This window comes from Rhododendron vialii, chromosome 6a (assembly GCF_030253575.1).
Source record: "Rhododendron vialii isolate Sample 1 chromosome 6a, ASM3025357v1".
In the NCBI taxonomy this organism is placed as follows: domain Eukaryota; kingdom Viridiplantae; phylum Streptophyta; class Magnoliopsida; order Ericales; family Ericaceae; genus Rhododendron; species Rhododendron vialii.
Window position 1 is genome coordinate 31,506,569 of NC_080562.1, and position 22,451 is coordinate 31,529,019.

At 39.3% G+C, this 22,451-nt stretch overlaps 2 protein-coding genes and 1 long non-coding RNA gene across 4 annotated transcripts; 2 read left to right on the plus strand and 1 right to left on the minus strand.

The window, feature by feature from the left end:
* Positions 1-3,488: 3,488 nt before the first annotated feature.
* On the plus strand, positions 3,489-8,323 carry LOC131329333 (uncharacterized). The gene is made up of 3 exons (XM_058362423.1): positions 3,489-4,748; positions 6,676-6,753; positions 7,009-8,323. The coding sequence occupies exons 1-3, from the start codon at positions 3,693-3,695 to the stop codon at positions 8,122-8,124; spliced, it is 2,250 nt and encodes a 749-aa protein (XP_058218406.1). The 5' UTR covers positions 3,489-3,692; the 3' UTR covers positions 8,125-8,323.
* Positions 8,324-12,345: 4,022 nt separating this feature from the next.
* LOC131329402 (pre-mRNA-splicing factor SLU7-like) lies at positions 12,346-18,542 on the minus strand. Of its 2 annotated transcripts, XR_009200754.1 has the most exons (11): positions 18,246-18,542; positions 17,111-17,274; positions 16,907-17,019; positions 16,029-16,442; positions 15,693-15,828; positions 15,284-15,583; positions 14,580-14,796; positions 13,630-13,733; positions 13,239-13,307; positions 12,489-12,636; positions 12,346-12,455 (listed from the first exon to the last, which is right to left on the minus strand). XR_009200754.1 is itself a non-coding variant. In XM_058362502.1 (10 exons), the coding sequence occupies exons 1-10, from the start codon at positions 18,259-18,261 to the stop codon at positions 12,559-12,561; spliced, it is 1,611 nt and encodes a 536-aa protein (XP_058218485.1). In that variant the 5' UTR covers positions 18,262-18,542; the 3' UTR covers positions 12,346-12,558. The 2 variants fall into 2 exon arrangements, 1 of the variants encoding a protein (XP_058218485.1); XM_058362502.1 differs by having other exon boundaries at positions 12,346-12,636.
* A 2,389-nt stretch (positions 18,543-20,931) lies between these two features.
* Positions 20,932-22,415, plus strand: LOC131330307 (uncharacterized). Its single transcript, XR_009201079.1, has 2 exons — positions 20,932-21,932; positions 22,025-22,415. It is a non-coding gene; the product is annotated as an uncharacterized LOC131330307 (long non-coding RNA).
* The last annotated feature ends 36 nt before the right edge of the window (positions 22,416-22,451 follow it).

Consider the following 22,451-nt stretch of genomic DNA (forward strand, 5'->3'; position numbering starts at 1 on the left):
AGGAAGAGAATTGAACACCACCGGACCACGGCAACCGAAGACTTGTCTTCTTCCAGTCGAAACTGCTATGTAGCCCAAACAAATACCACCGGACCACCACCAACCCCAACAATACCACCAAAACCCCCAACCCCAAAAACAGACATCCAGACACACAAAGACCACCAACACCGGACCATACCTCAATAGGCGCCAGGTTATTTGCCCACCACCATCACCCACCAGATCTGGAACATCCAGACTAGTACAGAACCGGGGGAAACCCGCTGGTAGAAGAGAAAACGGAAAAAGCAGATGAAAAACGGAAAACCCCCTTACACTAACCACACACCTTATTAAGCTCGCCGTCGAACCAGGAACAACAGATCTGGAGACGAAGGAAGAGGAATGGGACTGAGGAGCCACCATCCACTGGCTCTTGAGGAACCCTCGCTGTCCTAACAAATCGCTGCTCATAACCTGGTGGTCATGGAGAACATGACTAAGATAGAGAGGAGAGGCGAGGAGGGTAGAGGGCAGGAGAAAGAGCGGGGCGCCCCCCCCCCCCCCCCCCCCCCCCCCACACACACACACACACACCCAAACATCAGCCTGAGTTAGGGTTTTCCCTAGAGAGGTTTTTTCTAGAGAGAGAGTTTTGATGTTGGAAGTTTACATACGTGAAGGTTGTTTGATAGTAATTGTTAGATTTTTGGAGGGTTGCAACTTAAAATCAATTGACTACATGTGGATTAACATCTAGAATATGTTAACCAAGCTTGGATAGCTAAGATAAGCGACGTGAGTTAAAGTCTAACAGTAGTATACAATTCCTTGTTTCATTTCTATTAGGTACTTCAAGTCTTCAATCCTCTGGGCCATGGCTTACATTCAATTTTCTCTTTGTTCCTATCCTCTGGGCCATGGCTTACATTCAATTTTCTCTTTGTTCCTATTGTCATTGTAACAACTTCAATAATTAATAAAATTGTTTGTCTTTAAGAAAAACATTCTGTTAGAAAGCCCACTACTGTTCTAGAGTGGATTGGGCTACGTTTTTCCCCCATTTTCTGGGCCTCACCTAAAATATAGAAGTAATTGGCATGCAAAAAATTTGCCAACTCATCAAATTGGCTCGACTTGGGCCAATTGGACCTACACTTGGTTTAGAATCGCTATAAAAACTAGTCGACCCGTTGATTTTAAGACTCTATAAATTCGTTGAACGTGAAAATATTCGATCGACTCACCAAATACAGATTGATTGAGAACTCATCACACAACCCGCCAAAATTGAACCGTCGAGTCTCAATTGCAAAGAGGTAGAAGATAGGGAGGCTTAATTATTCATCCTAGAAGCCTAACAAAGTTAAGATTTCGTCCTCCCGTTTTGAACTAATTATGATTTCGTCCTCGTACTAGTTTTTATCCCATTATTGCCCTTTTGTTGTTGTTGTTATATATATAATAGTGTTGAAATTAGGGACGAAACCTTAATCCCTTTCGTCCTTGCAAGATTATCACGATTTTCGTCCCACAATTTCCGTTCAATTTCGGAAAATTTGGATCCCAAGATTATCAACCTAACAAATCCCATAAATTTTAGGAAAATCAATAAACAACATCCCCCACCCCCCAAATCCCATTTCCATATTTGCAGATTTTGGAGAGAGCGGCCTCTCCGACCGCCGCGCTCCTTGACACCATCGATCGCCGCCATGGCGTGCTTCTGCTTGAGCACGGAGTTCTAGTGATTCTTTATCACATTGTTTCGACCGGTCGTTGTGGGACCTGGCGATGGTGGCCCACTTGTTGCCGAACGTGGAGTGGATCTGTCGAGGGTCATCGGTGGCCAGAAAACGTTCGCCGGTGGTCGGCGAGGGCTGGGCTTGAGGCACTGGTGGACGGCAAGGGCTGTGCTTTGGTTGTGATGTCTATTTTGGTTCGATTTATTCACGTTTTTCGATTTATTCATGTTTTGGTTTGATTCATAATTTGAGGGCTATTTTGGTTCAATTTATTCAGGATTTTCTCAACTACTCCCATTCGATTTAATTGGATTCTAGAGGAAATCCCTTTGGTAGAGTTTCTCTTCCAAGACTCTTGTTTATTGCCATAATTTCTTGTTTGGTTGTTGAGAAAATATCCAAAGAAATTGAAACCATATACCATGAAACCGTTTACCATGAAATTGAAACCGTTGAGAAAATATGATTCTCTGTTATTTTCATTTCATAAATCATTTGAACTGTTAACCATGAAATATTTGTTCGAATCATGAGATATTTATCGTGTTCACGTTGTAATCGTCATGGTAATTTAACCATGTAACGATTTGAGTATGTCATGTTATTTCTTTTTTTATGGTAATTTAGCCATATTCCATGTATAAGATCAATGGAAAATATAACTTTTTGTTGTCTGGTTGGCCAACTCTAAGAATGAAGAAAACATGCAAAGATGTGGTCAACTTATCATGTCATGTTCCTAAAAAAATTGATCTTAATCCATGAAATATGGTTAAATTACCATCAAAACAGGTGTTATCGTGATTAGCGTTTCATAGTTAAATTATCATGTCAATTTCAACGTTTTATGACCATTCGTAATCTAGCTTGAAACCGATTTAATAAACATGACATATCTCCAAATATTATCATTGAAATATAAAAGTAATCAATCATATTAAAATTACCAAAAAAATCATGAATTATGATTGTTTTGATGCGATTTAATTTTAAATATAAAAGTAATGGGATAAAAAAATAAAAATAATCAATCATATTAAAATTTATCAAATCCTACTGAATTAGGAAATCAATCCAATCCAATCCCACTAAATTGGGAAAATAATCCAATCCAATTAATCCCACTAAATTAGGAAAACAATAAACACAATATATGTATATCATAGTGAAAGGGTAAGAAAGGTAATTCACACACTAAGAGGATGAAAACATAAGTATGAAAAAAGGACATGATGAATTCTTACATGGAATAGACAAAGAAGATGTATATTTAAATATTCCTAGAAGATACGGGTGGTTAATTTTAGACCAATAAGTCAAAATTGTCTTTATTCAAACAAAAATTCTCATTTGTTAGTTTTGTGTCAAAATTTTGTGAATTATTAATTCGTTTCAACGGAAGGAATCGAAAAATTAAAAAATTATGATCGAAACTCATACTAATTTTTTGAATAAAGACAAAAAGTCGTACATTTAGACTTTTTTTTTTGTCATAATTTTTAAATTTTCCAATTTTTCTTACCGAAAAGAATCAATAATCTACAAAATTTTAATGCATAACTAACCAATGCAATAAATAAATAAATAAATAAATAAATAAAAACAAACCAATAAATCAAAGTGACTCCAAAACCACCCTAATTTCTCGTCCATCAACTACCCGGTAACCCGACCCAACTTGAAACATCGGGTTCTGACGTCTGCTCCTCTTCACCGCTCAAATCTCAATCCATTTTTGTTTTTATTTAGGCCCACCGAGTTCCTATTACCTAATCAAAACAGTTACAAAACCCTAGCAACCTTCTAGGGTTTAAGACGCAAAAGCTTTGTCCCAAACAAAACCCTGATTATTCTCGCCCCCCAATTTCCCTCCTACAAATACGCATATATAAACCCTTCTGCTCCATTCAACGCCACTAGCTATGATCACCTCTAGCTGCAAAACCCTAACTTCATCTCTCAAAAATGGTGGGTTTCTTGCGGGACCCCACCGTCGATAAGGAGCACAATCAACAACCCTCTGAGCTGAAAAAATCCGACGACCCACTTCCAGTTGACCTCTCTGTTTGCGAGCTTGACGAATTCTCTCTGTCCTTTGCCGACTCGTTGCTCGATTTCGACTGTTTAGGCGATTGGATTGAAGAAATCCCTGTTATGGATATGGCTGGTTCTAATCCAGAGCCAGAAAAGGTTGGTTCAGTGAAGGTGATGGAAGTTGAAGCTGGTGAGGGGTGTTTGGGAGTGAAAAAAGATGAGTCTTGTATAGAAACCGGTTTGGGAGGTGGGTTTCAGGAGTTGGGTGATTTGAATGCTTCGATTGACGGGAAACCCTTTTTTGAAATGGTTGGTTTAGACCCAGGTTTAGAAAAGGTTGATTCAGTTAAGATGGAAGTTAAGGATGTTGAGGGGTGTGTGGGAATGGAAAAAGATGGGTCTTTTAGAGAAACCGGTTTGGCAGATGGGTTTCGGAAAGTGGGGGATTTGAGTTCTTCTATTGAAGAAGGGATAGGGAACTTCAGTTTGGACAGAGGGTCGGAAGAAAATGGCAGGAAGGGTCTGGGAATATCGGTGGCTAACAGTTTGAAGAGCGTTGAAGCAGTGAGTGTCATTGAGAATGGTGTTGGTCCAAAGTTGATTGTTGATGATGATGGAGAATGTAAGAGAGGTGAAACAGTGGGTATCAATGAGGGTGGTGGGAATAGTGGTGAAATGGTCACCGGCAATGGAGATGGCGCGAAGAGCGATGAAATCAAGAGTGACGGGGAGGAGAGTGATAGTACTTCAGTTAGTTCATCTGCATCTTCATCGTCCTCTTCTTCGGGTAGTGAAGAGGAGGAGGAAAAGGATGAGGATGATGAAGAAGAAGAAGAAGAAGGTAAAGAAAAGGAGGAGTTGGAGGGAGAAATCGATATGGAAGAAGGGGAGATAAGAGATCCAGAGTTGGAACAGATGGTGGGGCTGAGTGATGATGAGGATGACACTGTTACAAAAGGTCCCATAAGATCCAAGAACGAGCTTCAGGTAAGTGATGGACGTAGTAGTTGATATAATTTTCTAATCATCTCTAGAACCAATTATCAATTTAATGCTTATTTGTTTGTTAAGTGGGAAAGAGAAAGGAGAGGGGGCTCAAATTAAAGCTGAAGCAGCAAAAATAAGTATTCTGTGTTTGTTTATCAGTGAGGTGTTATGGGAAAGACTTAGGGAAGGATACGTCACCTGCTTGGATGTGCATCTGAAGTGTTGTGTAATAGATGTTAGCCTAAATTCATATGTGGGGTTAATCGGGGTCGCTAGAGGTTGCCATGGTTTGGTGGATGTTGGCAGTTTATCTGAAGTTTTAGGTTGCATCATGGGAGTTCTGATTGGAGAATATCCTATGCCGGGGCGACTCCAGAAATTTGTTACAAGGTGGTCAATTTTTTTGGCAGAGAAGTTTGTGTGGAATAAGGGAAGTAAACTGTAGAAATAAAAGATAGAGAAAAATGTGGGCTTTCAACATGAATAAACAAAAACCAAATGTAGAAAGCTAGGAAGGACCAGTTTGCTTTTTAATGTATGTATGTGGCAACTGCACACTTAGTAATATGCAGGTCTCATGAACTAGATCACTTTGGTGAGTCAGATTAGACAATAAATGAAGTATGATGAACAAATGTGGTTGTTGTGGAGAAGGTTTATTTTTTAAAAATATGATCCACTGTCATTCAATGTCTCACACCATATTCTCCCCTATTATCAATTGACCGCTAATGTTAAGTACTAATATTTTGTTATGTTCGACTAATGGTGTCATATTAACCAGCAATCTAACCCTATTTTACAAATACACATCCATAGAGCTTTCACTAATTTAATGGTTCACTTTACCGCATATGCTATGATGTTGATTAACGGGCATGATGAATAATTTAAACTTCCTTCACTAAGGATTCGCCGTTTTGGTAGGTTCATGATGTTGAAGAATTGCATGTCAGAAAAAGTGTGTGAAGTATTATTGCTGGGATAATTGAGAAGTATTTCATCTGACTTTGTTTGAGGTTAAGCATCAGAACAGCTTTTTCAATGCTGCTGTTTTGTGCATGTATGATAATTGAACCAGAATGTGGGATATCAGAAGAAACATGGAATTTTCAAAGACAAGATAAAGGACAACCCTTGGTTTCCTATTTTTTGACCTTTTGCTTTTTTAAAATCATTGAAGGTGGTACTTATCAAAAATAAATAAATTCATTGAAGGTGGTGAGACACTATGGCCTGGTATCATACTGGAGGGTTATATGCTATTGGAGGGGTAGAGTGATAGGGAAAACAAGTATTTAGTATCTGTAGCGCCTTGGATACAAGTTTTTGTTTAATCTTTTTTTCTTTAACAATCCGTACTTATTGATAATCAGGCATCCATTTTCTCCTTCCCTTCTTTACTTTTTACCCTTTTAGCATGGCCCAAAACTAAGTGTTTAATCTAACATCTCTTTCATGATCTTATATCCCTCGTTGAAGATAGGGATGCAGAAAGCTGAGCCTGTCATGATGCACAAAATTTGACAGCAATGTTTTTGAATTCTACATGGTTCTTTCAACTTTGGACTCGTTCCATTGACTCATACATGGCACCCGTTGGTTTGTGTTATGTATTAAGCTTTGGGGCTAAATTTGAGATGAATTAGATTGTGTAAATTCTGTTTTTCGTGAAATCAAATGAAGGGTCCTTGCATGGTGCCTTTTTTCCTTTAATCTGATGTTGAATTACGCTGGTGGTAGTCAAGGAACTCTATGGATGCATGATAACTGGCGATAATAAAGCATATGTCTGTGGACCATAGATGTCTCCCTAATGAAAGGACTAGTATAAGGGGTCGTCATTTCTGTGGATAGTATGAATTCTGGCATTTCTGTTGTACTGTATTAAGAGGTGATTAAATTGCTTCTTGAAATGACCTTGCAGGTTCTCCCTCCAGTTCCTCCTGTAAATGTGACTTTGCAACCACACCATCAGACCCAGCCTCTAGGAGTTATTTTATCGGTAAGGTCACACTATCCAATAACAAAAGATCAATTAATGGAAACTTCCAATGCTCACACTGTCATGCACATGCACACAGTGGGTACCAGATACTACATGTTTTATTTTTCAAATTTGTTTCCCTGTGCAACATGCCAGATTTTTTGTTCTTACTTCTTTCACTGTGCAAGTATGTGAGGGTGATCTTTTGATCACCTTTAAGTGATAACAAGTCATATATCGCTAAATTACATGATGGTTTTATTAATTGTTCAGATTATTGGTACCCAAGTCATTGTGGAAGGCATAGAGAAGCACAACCCTCTTAGTGACGGTTCAATCCTTTGGATAACTGAAAGCCGATCCCCATTAGGGATGGTAGATGAAATTTTTGGTCCTGTCAAGAACCCTTACTACATGATAAGATACAATTCTGAAAGCGATATTCCTTCTGGTATCCAACAAGGCACTCCAATCTCATTTGTTCCAGAATTTGCAAATCATGTCCTCAATGACTGCAATATCTACAAGAAAGGGTATGATGCGTCAGGTGAAAATGACGAAGAAGTGACGGATGAAGCTGAGTTTTCAGATGATGAAAAGGAGGCTGAATACAAGAGAATGCTAAAAATGTCAAAGAGAGGCACAAACGGCCCTAACCTTGGGAATAAGAAAAAGGAGAGGAAGAAGTTTAACAATCATGGGGGGACACGGCAGCAGAACAGCCAACCTTCAACCCCCCAAAGCGTAGAGGGGTCTCAGCAACCACCAATCAACCAAAATCAGCAGTTGATGTTCAACAATCAAATTCAACAGTTTACCCATGATCATGGTAATAGTTCTCGCTCATTCGGCACAAGCCAAGGTTTTGCTGGTAACCCAGGGTTGGTTCCACCGTTTCAGGCCCCTGGTTTCATTCCACCTTCCAGTAGGGTTTGGACAAACGGAATGCCATTTGAGCAGCAAAGCATGGGTTTTCCTTTTGGAGTTCCAACAAATGGTATGCCATGGCTGCAACAAAATCAACAGCAGCAGCAGTCTTATCAAATGGCTTTCCCTAACGGAATGCCATTTCAGCAGCAATTCAATCCTGGTCAGATGTTACCTCCTAATGTTGGCGCACAATCAAATTTCGGTCCAGGCCCCGGATTCGCACCATGGCCTGGCTGTGTGGGTCAAAGTGGGTTGAACCAGGCTTTGGGTATGGGCTGGCAAGCCCAACAATCTCCCATGTCCATGAATGTGGGAGAACAACCGCGGCCCCATATCCCAATGAACACTGAAGTTCCTCGAGATTTTAATCAGGGAGTGAATCGTGGTCGTGGTAGGAAACCGTTTCAGAGGGCCGGTGGTCGTTTTGGAGGAGGGAGAGGCCAGAGGCAATCGAAGTGACGATCGCTTCCAACTTTTTTTCGTTGCTTGCTTTCATTCTGTAATTTACTTTTTTGTTTATTTTAAGTTTAATATGGTTTGTACTTGTGATGAGAAGTTGTAGATAGTTTTACAATAGTCTTCGACTCTTTTTGGATGGATATGTAAGAATTCTGGAAACTTGCTTTACTTGCAACTAATGTCAAAGGCTCATGCTACGCACAATGTCTCGTGCCCATTGAATTGATGTTGGAACTACGAGGGTTATTATAGGTATTCAAAAGTGCAGCTAATAAGAAGAGCATGCAAACAGATTTAGATATGTCATAAGTTGTCTTGCAAGACAACACAGCTAATATGTACAGGAGCAGGCAGTGGTGCTATTAGCAAGCACTCTATGTATGCACACATCAAAGTTAAGAGTTCGTTATGGAAATTTTGTTCACAAACTATAGCGATGGATATGGCCGGCATTAGACAAGAGTTTGGAAACTGTTGCTCTGAGCTATTCCAGTCTATGGCAAAACATGTGCCTCCAGCATTTGCTAATCTTTCTTCTTTGTCAGATTGACATCATGTCGCAGGCGAGTTTGGTCTTCCATGGTTATGTTTGAAGATTAAGACAACTCAGGCAGCTGCTGAGATGAAGATTCTTCTAGAAAGAGCTGGCAGCGTGGTTTTTTGGTTGGGGTTCTCAGAGAGTGAGATGTGTTAGAGATCATTGGTGTCGCAACTGCAGCTGCTTAATCATGGTAATCTTGATCATTGAATCTGCATTAGTCGAGTAGTCATATTTATAAGCTTTGACCTGTATAACTTTTGTTATTAGATACGGACTTTATGCTGCTTTATAATTTATAAGTCGAGGATGATGCTTGGTTATAGTTGGACCTTGATCTTTACCCTGTATAACTTTTGTTATTAGTTACGGACTTTATGCTGCTTTATAATTTATAACTCGAGGATGATGCTTGGTTATAGTTGGACCTTGATCTTTAATCTTGCAACGTGCCTTAGTTACTGCACGCGTACTATCATAGTTCAATGTTTTTCTTGCATGACACTGCATATAAAGTGCATCTTAATCTGAATAACCTAGAGGTCAATATTTAAACTTTATGTTCAGTCTAAGAGTCGTTATTTGCTTAACAGAGCTGATGGCCTGTGAACAAAACTTCCAAGAACCTATGGCACAGTTTGAATCCGAAGGCGATGTTTCTCTGAAGCAAAATTGGGAATTAAAACTGAATCTGCACATGACACTATGGTCACCTCTACTGCTGGCCTTGCATTTACAAGTGGCTCCATGTCCAAACCACCGCCTCCTTCAATTCAAATAAGCCCCCCAAATGCCCAATCTGCAAGGCTAAGATTTCTGAGTCATTGTTGGCCCCGCTATACGGGCACGGAAATTCTTCATTAGAATCCAATTCCAAAAGGCCCGACCGGGATGTGGTCCCACCTAGGAGGCCACCTGCTCTTGGTGTGGACAGTGGACACCACAGTGGCTTCCCATCAAAACCATCAGCTTATCTGTCAACATACTATGAATCGCAACATGACGGTTTGGTGACTTCCCTTCAGCGTAGAAATTTAACAGCTAATGTTTTTTCCTCTCTTTAGCTCCACACTCAATTTTGGTTCTTAAGGTACAGAAATACACGGGACGGAGGTGGTTGAAATTAGAGTTTCAGAGAGAAAATGGTGTGCTGAAGAAGCCATGGTGTAGATATTTTGCAGAGAGAGTGAGAGAATAGGAGCCGTGCAAATATGGACCAAGCTCCTACATACTCTGCGATAAATGTAGTGATGTCATTCTTGGTGTCTATGTTTGGATTTGTTTGTGAAATTGCTTAGTTAAAATGTGTTTCTTCTCTTTTTCGAATTTGGGAATTTGGTTAGAGTGTGTGCTTCAAGAGAGTCTGACTTCTCTTACTCCCTCCGTCTCTTTTTAAGTGTTCTGCTTCGTAATTCCAACTTATTAAAAAGACATCATCATTACATCTTTCACATCAACTTTTTCCTCCACTTTCTCTACTTACCCATCATCATTACATTTTTACTCACTAACTTTTCAAAATAAAATATACTTTTAGGGACAAAATAGACAATACACCAACTTTTACCCCCCTAACTTTACAAAATGGACACTTATTAAGGGACAGCCCAAAATGGAATACTGGACACAAAAAAAGAGACGGAGGGAGTACAATTTATCCTTGAAACTGAAAATACCTGACCATATGCAATGCATGCCCCAATCGTAATGTTTATTATTGTGTACAGAGTGCGCATTCGCCAACTTAATTTGGAAAGATTGGTATCATTTAAGATTGATGCACAACATATGGATGTTGAGATATAGTTTCCATGCACTCAAGCGACTGCCTATATTTGCCGGTGCTTCCATCTCTTTCTTTCTCGGAAAATTAAAACATCATCCACAATAAAACGAGTGTAGTTCAATGTTTAGGGGAAGATAGGTAAGATGAGCGATAAAATTAGAAATGAAAACATTTCGAAAAGAGAAAAAGTTCTTTGATCCGGAAAAGGGGGCTGTCCCGACAGCCCCCGTGTGGGCCCCCTTCACGCGTTTTTTTTTTTTTTTTGAAAAATCCAAACTGTGCATCTAGTAGAGCCCGCAAAATAATGTATCTACGCAAATTGAGTTTATACACGGAAAAATGGACAATCGTGATCTGTCAACTGTTTTTAAAGTTAAAGTGTTCACGGTCGTCCATTTTTCTGTGTAAAAACTCAACTTTTGACATACCTATCGATGTCCGGACAAACTGATTTTTTGCGTAGATACATTATTTTGCGGGCCCTACAAGCTGCATGGTTCAGATTTTCCAAAAAAATGCGTGAAGGGGGCCCACATGGGGATGTCCGGACAGCCCCCTTGTCCGGTTGATCTGGAGGGAACTTATTCCCTTTGGAAAAGGGTAGGGGTAGCACCAATTTGATGATGAATTTGAGAGAAAATAGAATAAGGTAGTTTGAAGACACACCAGATTCCATTAGGTGCAGTAGTAAAGAGTGATGAGATTGATGTAAATGCAACCGGATGCTGCAATGGGGAAGGATAAGAATTGATTGATGTAGCTCTTGGCAGAGCAAAATGGAGAAAAAGGATTTGTGAAGCCTATCATAATTGATAGGGACACTAGACCTTAACAGTAGAAGATCGTGATTAAATTTGATTGAAAGATGAGTCCAGCAATATAAAGAAACATCCTCTTGGAGTCTCTCCAATCACTCATTAGTTATTACCCCTCTCTCTCTCTCTCTCTCATGTCTTGCTTGAATCTGGGGAAGAGGCTAAGCTATAAAGGCATGGAAGATGTTCACCAGCAAGCTCAATAGGAGGCTCAGGCTCCACAAGCTCAACAGGTCCAATTCCAAAACCATCAAGAAACCAAAAAACAGGATCAAAACCACAGGAAAATCAGTTCCCTGGCTTACCCTAGCCTTCAAACCCCGTACCCTTCAGTGCAGAAGAACAACAATCAAAGCCACCCAAAATCTTTACTGTCATCACCTCCTGAAAAAATCAGCACCAGTTTATATCAATGAGTTCTTCAAAGAGCCACAGATGTCATCGCTGAAGAACCACTTGCAGCCACCAGCAACGGCGGCAACAACCAAGGAATCTGAGGAAGGTCAGGAGGAGAGGGGCACCGGAGCAGACGACATGTGGGAATCATTGGGTTTGGTTTCACCACTGATGCAGGGAATAAACGAGCGAGCAGAAGAGTTTATCACTAGAATCCGTGCAGAGATGCAGCTTTAGGAGATGATTGCTCGTCGATTGTAGCTTATTATCCCGTCTTCCTTTCTTTTTCTTTTTTAATTAGTGTGTAAAGTAAGAACACTGGATGTATCGATAAACTAGCCTGGATACGTATATGACTCAATTTACAATTAAGCTCGTCAAATTGCAGACTTTGTATCATAAACAATAAGGACATCACACGCATTCACACTGCGTTGAGATGCATAAAAGGTACTCCCTCCGTCCATTTTTAAGTGTCCTGCTTCGTAACTCCAACTTATTTAAAAGATATCATCATTATACTTTTCACATCAACTTTTTCCTCCACTTTCTCTACTTACCCACCATCATTACACTTTTACTCACTTACTTTTCAAAATAGAATATACTTTTAGGACCAAAATAGACAATACACCAACTTTTACCCACTCATTTTACAAAATGTACACTTATTAAGGGACAACCCAAAATGGAATACTAGACTCTAAATAAATGACGGAGGGAGTAACAAATAAAGTGTGAAGTATGGTAGCCACAAACTATTACAAGGACACCTCACACTACTGCAGAATAACCACTTTTTTTTTTTTTGATCCGGCGGAATAACCACTAAAACTAGAAAAAAAAGCATAGAAGTGCTTGAATATCCATGACCGACTAAACAGAATTCTCGCCAAAAATTAGTGCAGGAATTCCTTCATTGGATCATCGTGATGGATTTTCTTCATCCTGTATGCCTCCATATCCTCAGCAGTAACCTGCAAATGACAATATGCATTGTGAATACTGAACAGTACACCAAGAAAAAGAAATAATCCATTTATTTCTGGATCTTCAAAAGATAGTATCAGTATTTACATTCTTTGCAAAAGTTTAGTCAGAAAGCATGGCTACAGAGAGTAAAGGTAATGAATTACATCAACTCCTACCTCATTTTGTTGTCTTTCAGTTTAAAGTCGAACTTTTAAAATTAAATTATCCAAACACCCAAAACCCTAGTCAGTACAATCAACACAAGCATTAGGTTCATGTCATTCAATTGGCTTTCAAATGCTATCACTAAACTCCTGTGTCATTTTCTGCATTCATTCTAAACAAATAAGATAAAACTAAACTGAAGATTTTGATGGCTTGATTACAAAGATTCAAAATTTTGTACCATGCTTTCTGAATGTGTACACCTTCTATCTACAACTTGGGTACGCTATTCAAAAATTTGATTGTAGAAAGTTCTCCCGTTAATAAGCGTTTATTTTTTTCTTCCCCTTAAACAAGAACACACAACATAGAAGAAGAGTATAATTTAGTAGTTTTTACTAGCTAGGATGCGATATTACAATGAAAGAAAGATAAATCATACCTCATCATTCCATTTGACATTGTACTTGCGCTTTCTTTCATCTTTCTGTTCTTTCTTTCTTTCATCCTCCTGTCCATACCAAATATTCCCAAAAACAAATCAGTAAGTAGATGGTAATACAAGAACAATAAGAACCGTCACTACATATCAGACAACAAATACATCTTAGAAGCCTATTTTCTTCTACGGAAAAGCAGGCAAAATCCCGTTATATGTTTCCATCTTGAGAATTAAGTTCCCATGATTTCCCAATATACAAGGAGTTGAGAAAAATCAGAAAGAAAAATAGTTAGGTAACCGTAACACCGGTCCTTTCACAATACAAGAAATATTTGTTGTTTGTGCATGCTGAGGGAGAAAGAACATTTGAAAGTAAATCCAGCCAATATACCTTCTTTAGTGCTTCAGCTAGTAACTTCTCATCAAGAACCAAATCATCCGGTATATCAGTTCCCCAAGTAGCAAGTTGCTTCTCCTCTGTCTGTGCAGGCATCTCTGTTGTCATGACCACAATGCAATCAGACCCGAAGAAAATGCAAAGGCTTTAACAGTAAAGTGTACAAAAATGCAGATTGGACAATGTTGTGTGTCAACCTATGCACCACAGATACAGACACGGACATAGGACAAAGTATTTCTTAAAATATGGGGACACAGACACGGAAAAAAAATAAATTGGAAAATGATCTCCACACTCCATTTTTTGATTATGACAACTCCATTTCTTGTCTTTTAGTGACACTTGTGTGTATTTTTCTCACAAAAGGACAAGAAAAGGAGTGCCATAATCAAAAAAGGGAGTATAGAAATCATTTCCCATAATATCTATTGTATACCATATTACCAGCGGAAATATGGTTAGATGTATTAGCATGAAGCTTCGATATATATAAACAAGTATAATATATACATCGTATTACAGTTTCAACCCAAAATATTTGAAGTAATACCCATTGACCCCCCAAATTTTTTATTTTTTTTTTGCATATTTAACCCGTCATGTCCCCATACAGTGTCCCTCCTGTGTATCCACCATGTCCCTCGCGTGTCCTCCTAAAAAAATTAATTAAAGTTATTGGACACGCCATGTGGCACGTCCCATAAGTATTTTTCCGTGTCCCCAAGTCGGCCACGGGAACACGCCTGCCTCTAGGAGTGTCGATGTTTCACAACTGTCAACTATATAACGACCTAATAAAGACTTTTAATCTTATTATTCAGACTAGCATAAAGCGATGGCTAATACAAAAAAGAACACACGCTGAAGCGAGCACACACACACCCCCAGACACTGTGTGTGCGTGCTTGTGTGTTTGTGTGTGAGAGAGAGAGAGAGAGAACCTTCTGCAGCCTCTTTACGAGCAAGATTATCCCTCATTAGATCTGTTGCAGCTTCAGCTGCTTCAATACCAGCAGCACCCGTACAATAGCTGTTTCGGATAGTCTGTTTGCAACACTTGTAACCCCATTGATGATCCCACCACCACGAACCCCAAACACTAGTGTGGTTGTTGATATGAACATCTTCCTCATACTTACTCCTAGGAAGGGCTAGCTCCTGCAAATAGAACAAAGCGAACATGTCAATACAGCTACAAATTATAAAATAGCAGATCGGTGCAGGATTCTAACAAAAGAATCAGAATATCCATATAAATATACAATCAGAATACCCACTACGTTCGAAAAGGTAAATAGAAGAGTGATAATGGGTAAGGACAACAGGTAGTCAATTGTTAAGCAGCAACTTGACATTATTGACTTGCACTTTGTTCTGAACAATCTTTTACTTATTAATTGCTAGGTTTATGTTCTCCAAAAGTTGAATCATATCCACTGACTCTAATCTTCTGTTATTCATCATCCAAATATACCAAGGAAGAAATCACAATCAACTCTATTGACGATTTCACAAGGGACAGTAGGACTACAGATATGCAACTATGTCTACGAGGACGCAAAATGTTACATGTGCATAACAACCAATGACATCCCTCATTAAGCTCTGATAAATAAAACAAGCATAGAAAGTAATTCAAGTATACCTGGCCCTTTATAATCCTGCCAGCACGATCATACTCAACCTCTCTCTCACTTTGTCCCAGTAAAAGCTCCCTTGGAAGTTGTTCTTCTGTAGCAGCATTGCCATACTTCTCCATAATGGTCTCCTTCACTTCTGATTTCAGCTTTTCCTTATTGACCTTAAAATTCTTATAAAGCAACTCTGCTTGGGACGGAGCTGCTTGCATGTGAACATCATGCCCCTTGTCAAATGCCTCCCAAGCATGAATGTTGAGCTGCTTGAATTCCAAAGCTTGACCACTTACTCTATTTTGATTATCCCCCTATAATGGTGATGGAAAGGCATCAGATACGTATGAGATCAGTACACAGAACCATGTAACTTAACAGAAAGTTCAAAAAACACCATTTGTAGACTTCCACGGTACTCACTGCATAAAATTTCTCGTTGGGATCCATATCTGGAAGAGGATCCTCACGCATGGATCGGGTTTTTGGATCGTAGTGGGCAGAGTTAACGTCAAGATTAAGAAGGTATTTCGCCGTGTCCTCTCGGATACGCAGGTTCCTGACAGGGAAAAGATGCACAAATTGTGTAAGCAATAGGCAACACAAATTGAGAAAACAATTTCCACATCACAAAACCAACACATGCACCAAAGTGAGCACGTGCACACACATAACTGAGGCATACAATGGTTGTGACATGAAATAAGGAATAGCATAAGAAGATTGAAAAGAAGGAAGAAGAAAATGAAGGAAAAATACCTGACAGTTCCTGTACTCCCACCACCAGTAGTACGCACACGCTTCTCAACCTTTGCAAAGTCCATCTGTTTGCTCTCATCAACCTTGGCTTCATCCACCTTCAGATCATCTTCATTGTCGTCCTCATCACTAACCCCATCCTCTCCACTTTCGTTACCGTTTTTCTCCTCTAATTTCTTAAGCTGTTGCTCTTTCAAGTATTTCTTTCTGGATTCATCCCTTGCTTCGTATCTCTCAATAACATAGGCATAGCTAGCGGCATCATAGCCATTCCAACGGTCCCGCTTGCCATCATAATCCAACTCGAAGGTCTCTATTTTCTCATCCGGCGCAATATTTTTGTCCGTCCATTTAGCTCCCACTCTACGTGGCCTTTCCATGCATGACTTCAAATCGTGTGTCATGGCTCCACAGCTGTAGAAGCACATGGCAAGATCATGTCAATTCAAACACTATCTTCGTAGACAGACAAATTGAATCTTAATACTTGCATAGTTATATATATATATATATATGAAAGTTCAACAAAGATACGTCATCATGGCGGGGCATTCCCTGAGGCGAGTTAGGTGCTTTTACCCATAAAGCAGGGTAAAACCACTAAAGATTAGAACAGAGTATGGAAATGAGGCAACTAAACTCCTCCACAGCTGCAATTATAATAACTCTTCCACCCCCCAACCCCACCCACATACACGCATCCAAAAGGAAAAAAAATATTCCGTAGCACTGACAAACCATTAAAAAACAGTAAAGAAGTCCGCACATCAAAGGGGATGCCACTCATTTAAAATGGACCAATACATGCACCATGGAGAGAGAGAGAGAGAGAGAGAGAGAGAGAGAGAGAGAGAGAGAGAGAGCGGGCTTCCACTTACTTTTCGCAAGCACCCTTCCTGAACTTGTCAGCCTGATAAATTTTTGCACCTCTGTCATACCATGATTTTGTATAATTTGGATCCGACTTCCATTTCCTTTGATGTTTTAAACTCTAACAAGAAGCAAAATTGAAAAAGGGTTCACTATCCAGCCTTCACAAAACACCATATATACAGCGAAACAAGACAACTAAGACAACATACCGGTCTTTCTGAATTAAGATACCAAGGTGCCGATGACATATACTGTGGAATATGGGGATTGATTTCTTTTCCATCTTCATCAACCTCGGCTGGAGCAAGACCTGCTTTACGTGCTTCTTCCAATTCCATCTGCTTTCTATGGTCCTCCCTAGATTTGAATGCCACTGCAAGTACCAAAAAGAGGCAATTAGTTTTAATGGCATTAAATAAAGTAAGAATTGCAGTGTTCGCCCAGAAGTTGTCAGTATTCATCCAAGATATATAACATCAGGGAATCAAAATGGTCATTTTCATGATCACACAGCAGCAAACCTCACTTAATGGTGTCCTAACTCGCTTTTAACCAACAAGGGTTGAATACTATGGCTAATGGCTTCATTTAGCTTGTGGAATCCCGGGCAAAAGCAAACATGAAATTGGATTATAGAAAGCAAATGGCTTTCTGCCCCAATACATTTGAAATATTTTCCCTGAAAACCCCTCATTCATCTCTACGCGATAATAAAGGATAAGTAACTCAGTACCAAGTACGATAAATAAACACTACAGGCACAAAACCGAAGTCCAGTTCAACAAGATAGATTCAAGATACATGTCTCATCATATAAAAGGAACTAGTACTTTAAAACCTAAATTTCCTAAAGAAAAATTCAGATAAACAAAAAAAGAGCCAACTTTTGCCCACCATTGCTTGAGACTCTTTACGAAACGAAAAGACCTTCTGCGTCCTCACAAATTTATGAGTATGAACGCTAAAGACTTCGGTAGCTAATTTCTACGATGCGAATAGCATCAATTCCAATCAAATTCCTAACAGTGGTAGAGACTAGAGAAGAACAATATCTTTGCAATTTCATCTCAAAAAGTTCCAAAACTACAAACAGACAATACGATTCCCCACGACCGAGTTCCCAAGAACCATCGTCCATCAAAAACAAACAAAATCCCTAATTAATACACAACGTAATCGGCCAATCCCAATTAATAGAAGGACAGAATCGAAAGCTGCATACTTCACTTTTCATGTAAGCATAAACAAGAAAGGATCGACAAATCAAAACGCAGAACCATGCGCATGTGCAACACATACAAAATAAATCAATAGGATGGTAAAGGGAGATCGAAGAAGGCATACCTGATGCAGTCGCCATGATTCACCTTGAAGATTTGAAACCCTAGGGGAGATGAGAATTTTGGTAGGAGAGAGAGAGCGGAGAGAGACACAAAGAGGCTAGCCCAGTGGTTCTCAGCCGTATCTCGGTTCCTAAACCTTGTCGAACCTCGAAACGTTTACGTTACCAAGTACCAACGGGTTGTGCTTCTCTTCATTCGACCGCTTTCCTTCTTGTATTTTCTCCGATCACAAATCAGATTCTACCACATTAGTAAATCAGGCCGTAAATACTGGGCTAGCCCAGTGGTTCTCCGCCGTAGCATGGATGTGTACATAATTGGGCTGATACCCAACGGACGGAAGGTCGCCCCAAAGCCAACCAAAGAAAAGAATCGGTTGATTTCTTTACGAGAGCAAATAGGACTGCTCATGATCCGAATCGGATCCAATCATAATTCGCGAGTTGCGGTTTTTATTTAAAAAATAGTTACAATTCGTGTCTAGACCAAAAGTTTCACGATTCGGTTCCAATTCATTTCGTCAGTTACGGATCAATTCCAATTTTATTCAAGAATTACATATGAGGAAAAAAGCAATCAACAAGAAAAGAAAAAAATAAACTTAGCCTTACTACCTTAGGACTATATTTAAAATACTCAACTAGTTAAAAATATTTGTAATTGTGGTTAAAAAAAAATTATATGCATGTATATATACATATATATATATATATATATGTAATAAATATCTCACAGTCCGGTTCGGTTAATCCACGGTTTCAGAATGAAGATCTGTGTCCGAACCGCGAGTCACGATTTTTTAATTTTTAAATCCGTATCCGGACCATTAATCCACGGTTTCAATCCCAAACGTACGAATCGATTCGGTTTGGCCCAGTTTCACGGTTTAGCAGATTTTTTGAGTAGCCCTAAGAAGAACACTGCGTCATTAGCAATAGAGAGTCCGGACACGACACGTGGACAACGATCCTAGGCATCACAACTTTGCTCAAATCTCCCACCTTTAAGCTTTAACACCTTGCAAGCTAATCAGAGTAGTTGTCCTGGTGATTATGTAGCCGTACTAAGTGATGTGTATGTTCAAATTGATGGAGAAGAGTTTGTTACTCATTGTTATGATCAGATGGAGTTAATAGGTTCTTCTGTCCAAGAGGGGAAGAAAAAAAAAACACCTTACAAGGCTAAAATAATTGAGGATAACTTCTTTCGTCTCATCTCCACCTCTTATTTCCCACCGCTCTCCCACCATCCTGTTTAACTCTTTCTTAGAAGAATTATTTGAAAATTTGGACCATTAATTATCGAGACAGACAGTGAAATTAAGCGATAAAACAGAGTGGTGGGTATAGCACAGCTGGATTGAAAAAGAAGTTGTTTTACAATAATCAATGAGGCAGTGCCATATCCCTATGCCTTTTTCAAATAAGGTTCTGTCAACCCTCGTTATCATGGGCATGGCCTTTGCCACTGCAAAAACAAGGAAGCGTTTGCTCAACGCACCGACCGGGGTCCATTTTTATTCCCTAAAAAGCCTAACAACCATCCAAAATTTAAATGTTTTCCTCTTTCATTCAATAAGTTTCTTAATTTATTTTATTTTATCTCATGGTCCCAATTTCTTTACACATAATTAAACTCACACTTATAGTTAACTAGAGATTAGTGGTCCTTTTATCACACCCATCTTTCTTGTATGCTTTGCATCCAATCTACTATAATCTTATAATCTTAATTATCACTTTGCTTAATTTTCGTTCTCTACATGTCAAACGAATGGTCATAATCGTTTCAATTTGTAAGAGTATCTCAAAGAATAAATTTACTAGTACAAGAATGAATCCAAAAGAGTCAGAGGTTTTAGCCAAGTGAGCATGAGAAAATAAATAAGTGATTGTCCTCCATAAAGTCACATGTTTGAACCGCACAAAGGCTAAACATTGTGGCCACTGAAGGGTTTGCCTAAACTTTAACTTCAGAATCTCGAAATTAGGCGATGGGTAAGTAAACTAGCCGGAACATCCAGTTATCGAAAATAATGAATCCAAAAGAGTGATAAAAAAGACTTGCTTATTGCCTTCCAAGTTCCAACTCTTTAATCCCAACTCCTAAGTCAGAAGGGTTAATTCGTTGAACAAGAATATAGCTAATCTTGATTATATTTTTGACCAACTAAGTGATTGACTAATGGTTTCAAATTAACAGATTGTTGCTTTATTCCTCCTAACGTTTTGATTATCTGTGTGCCTAGTCACAGCCACTCACTAGTCCGGGCCCCATATGCCCATTGGATGGAAAAAGAAGCCCATAACCGTTGAACTCTTCCTTTCTCCCACAATTCTAATCATTTTTCCTGTCCTCATTCCCTCTGGGAGAGAAATACTGCGGACGCAACTTTAAAACACAACACATTTGCATTCCGAGCATGAGTCCACATCAAACAGCTACGGCCACAATTTATGTGCATAGATTTTAAAGTAGTGTCCATAGACTTTTGGTCCAAGGAAAAAATAGAAAAGTGAAGAAAAGGAAAGGGATGTGAGAACAGAACCTCTTAATTTTCTCTTCCTTTGCTGCATTACTCTCTCTCTCTCTCTCTCTCTCTCTCTCTCTCTCTCTCTCTCCGCCTTTCTGTCCAATCCATTTGAACCCACAAATACATATACACTGTTTTTAAATAGTCGCTCTCTCTCTCTCTCTCTCTGCCTTTCCGTCCAATCCATTTGAACCCACAAATACATATACATTGTTTTTAAATAGTCGGTTTCCTTCTTAAATCTTGCCTCTTGGAATTCTATTAGCCGTTGAGTCTGTGACCGGCCAATGTCTTTCAGAGTCAGGGGGGGTACGTCTCTCTCTCTCTCTCTCTCTCTCTCTCTCTCTCTCTCTCTCTCTCTCTCTCTCTCTCTCTCTCTCTCTCTCCTAGACATGTTGGGAGTTCATGGAATTGAGTTTGTTTATGTATCCGTTCATCAAAGTTGATTTATTTGCTATGCAGCATTTCTACGTCCTTCAATGAAGGGTTTTCCCCACGTAGTTTAAGCCAACGAAGGTTAATAAGAATTTCCACCAAAGACTTAAGAATAAACAAAAACTCTGTTTTATTGATTTCTTTCTGTATATCAAGAATTTCGTGCTTCTTCTGGTAATCAAAAAAGTCTAAAATTGCTCGGTTGTGTTCTAAAATTGTGTTCCAAGCATTGTTATTTTTTCACGATTGTAGTACGTGTTCCGTATTTTGCCTTAAAATTTTGGGATTTTAGTATGTTACCCTTTCCCCTATCGTGCCTCTGATAGTTAGTAACTTTACTTGCATTACTCTAGAGATAAAGTTTCTCGAAGGGCTTATGTTGAGAGCTAGCTAGGCCACATAATTCTCCAATAGTACTCTGCGCTCCCACTCTCGTTGCTCACTTTATGATGTTGTTCTCAATCCTCCCTCTCACGAATTGTACTAGTTTGGATGTTTTCGAAAGACGCTTTTACAATCTCACTCACGCTCATGCATGCATTATGGGACTTCGGTTGAGAGTATACAATTTCAAAGACAAGTTAGGATCTTATAATGCCAAGTCCATATTTAAGGCAAATTGAGAGCAATGAGAAAACAATGAGATGGCCAATCAAGCCCTTTTCCGGCACTTCACTCCTCTTTGTTCTTGATTTGGAGATTATGTGTAAAATTTCACTGGTAATTTGAGACATAAATCTTTTGGATATGGCTTCAGTTATCCCATTTTCTTAAGATGATCAACTAGTATTACGTATCTGGTTTGGTGTCAGCCGAATGCTTCTTCGGGCATGGGCGTTGCTGATCAAAGCAAAAACACATTTTTAGAGCTGCAGAGGAAAAAGGTCCAAGGTCCATCGGTATGTGATTTCCAAGATTGATGAGAAGAAAAAGGAGGTGGTTGTAAAGAAGACTGGCGATCCTGCTGAGAGCTATGATGATTTCACCACCGCCTTGCCTGAGAATGATTGCTGATATGCTGTCTATGACTTCGATTTTGTGACTCCTGAAAATTGCCAAAAGAGCAAGATATTCTTCATCGCGTGGTATGCTTTCATCATAGATATCCGAGTCTCCTGTTTTTTATGACTGTCATTCGTTCTTAGCACTATTTATTCATTCTCATAAGATAGAGGGATGTCAATAAAAGAAGCAATTAGATTCTATCTTTAGCAAGAGCAGTATTGTACATATCGACCT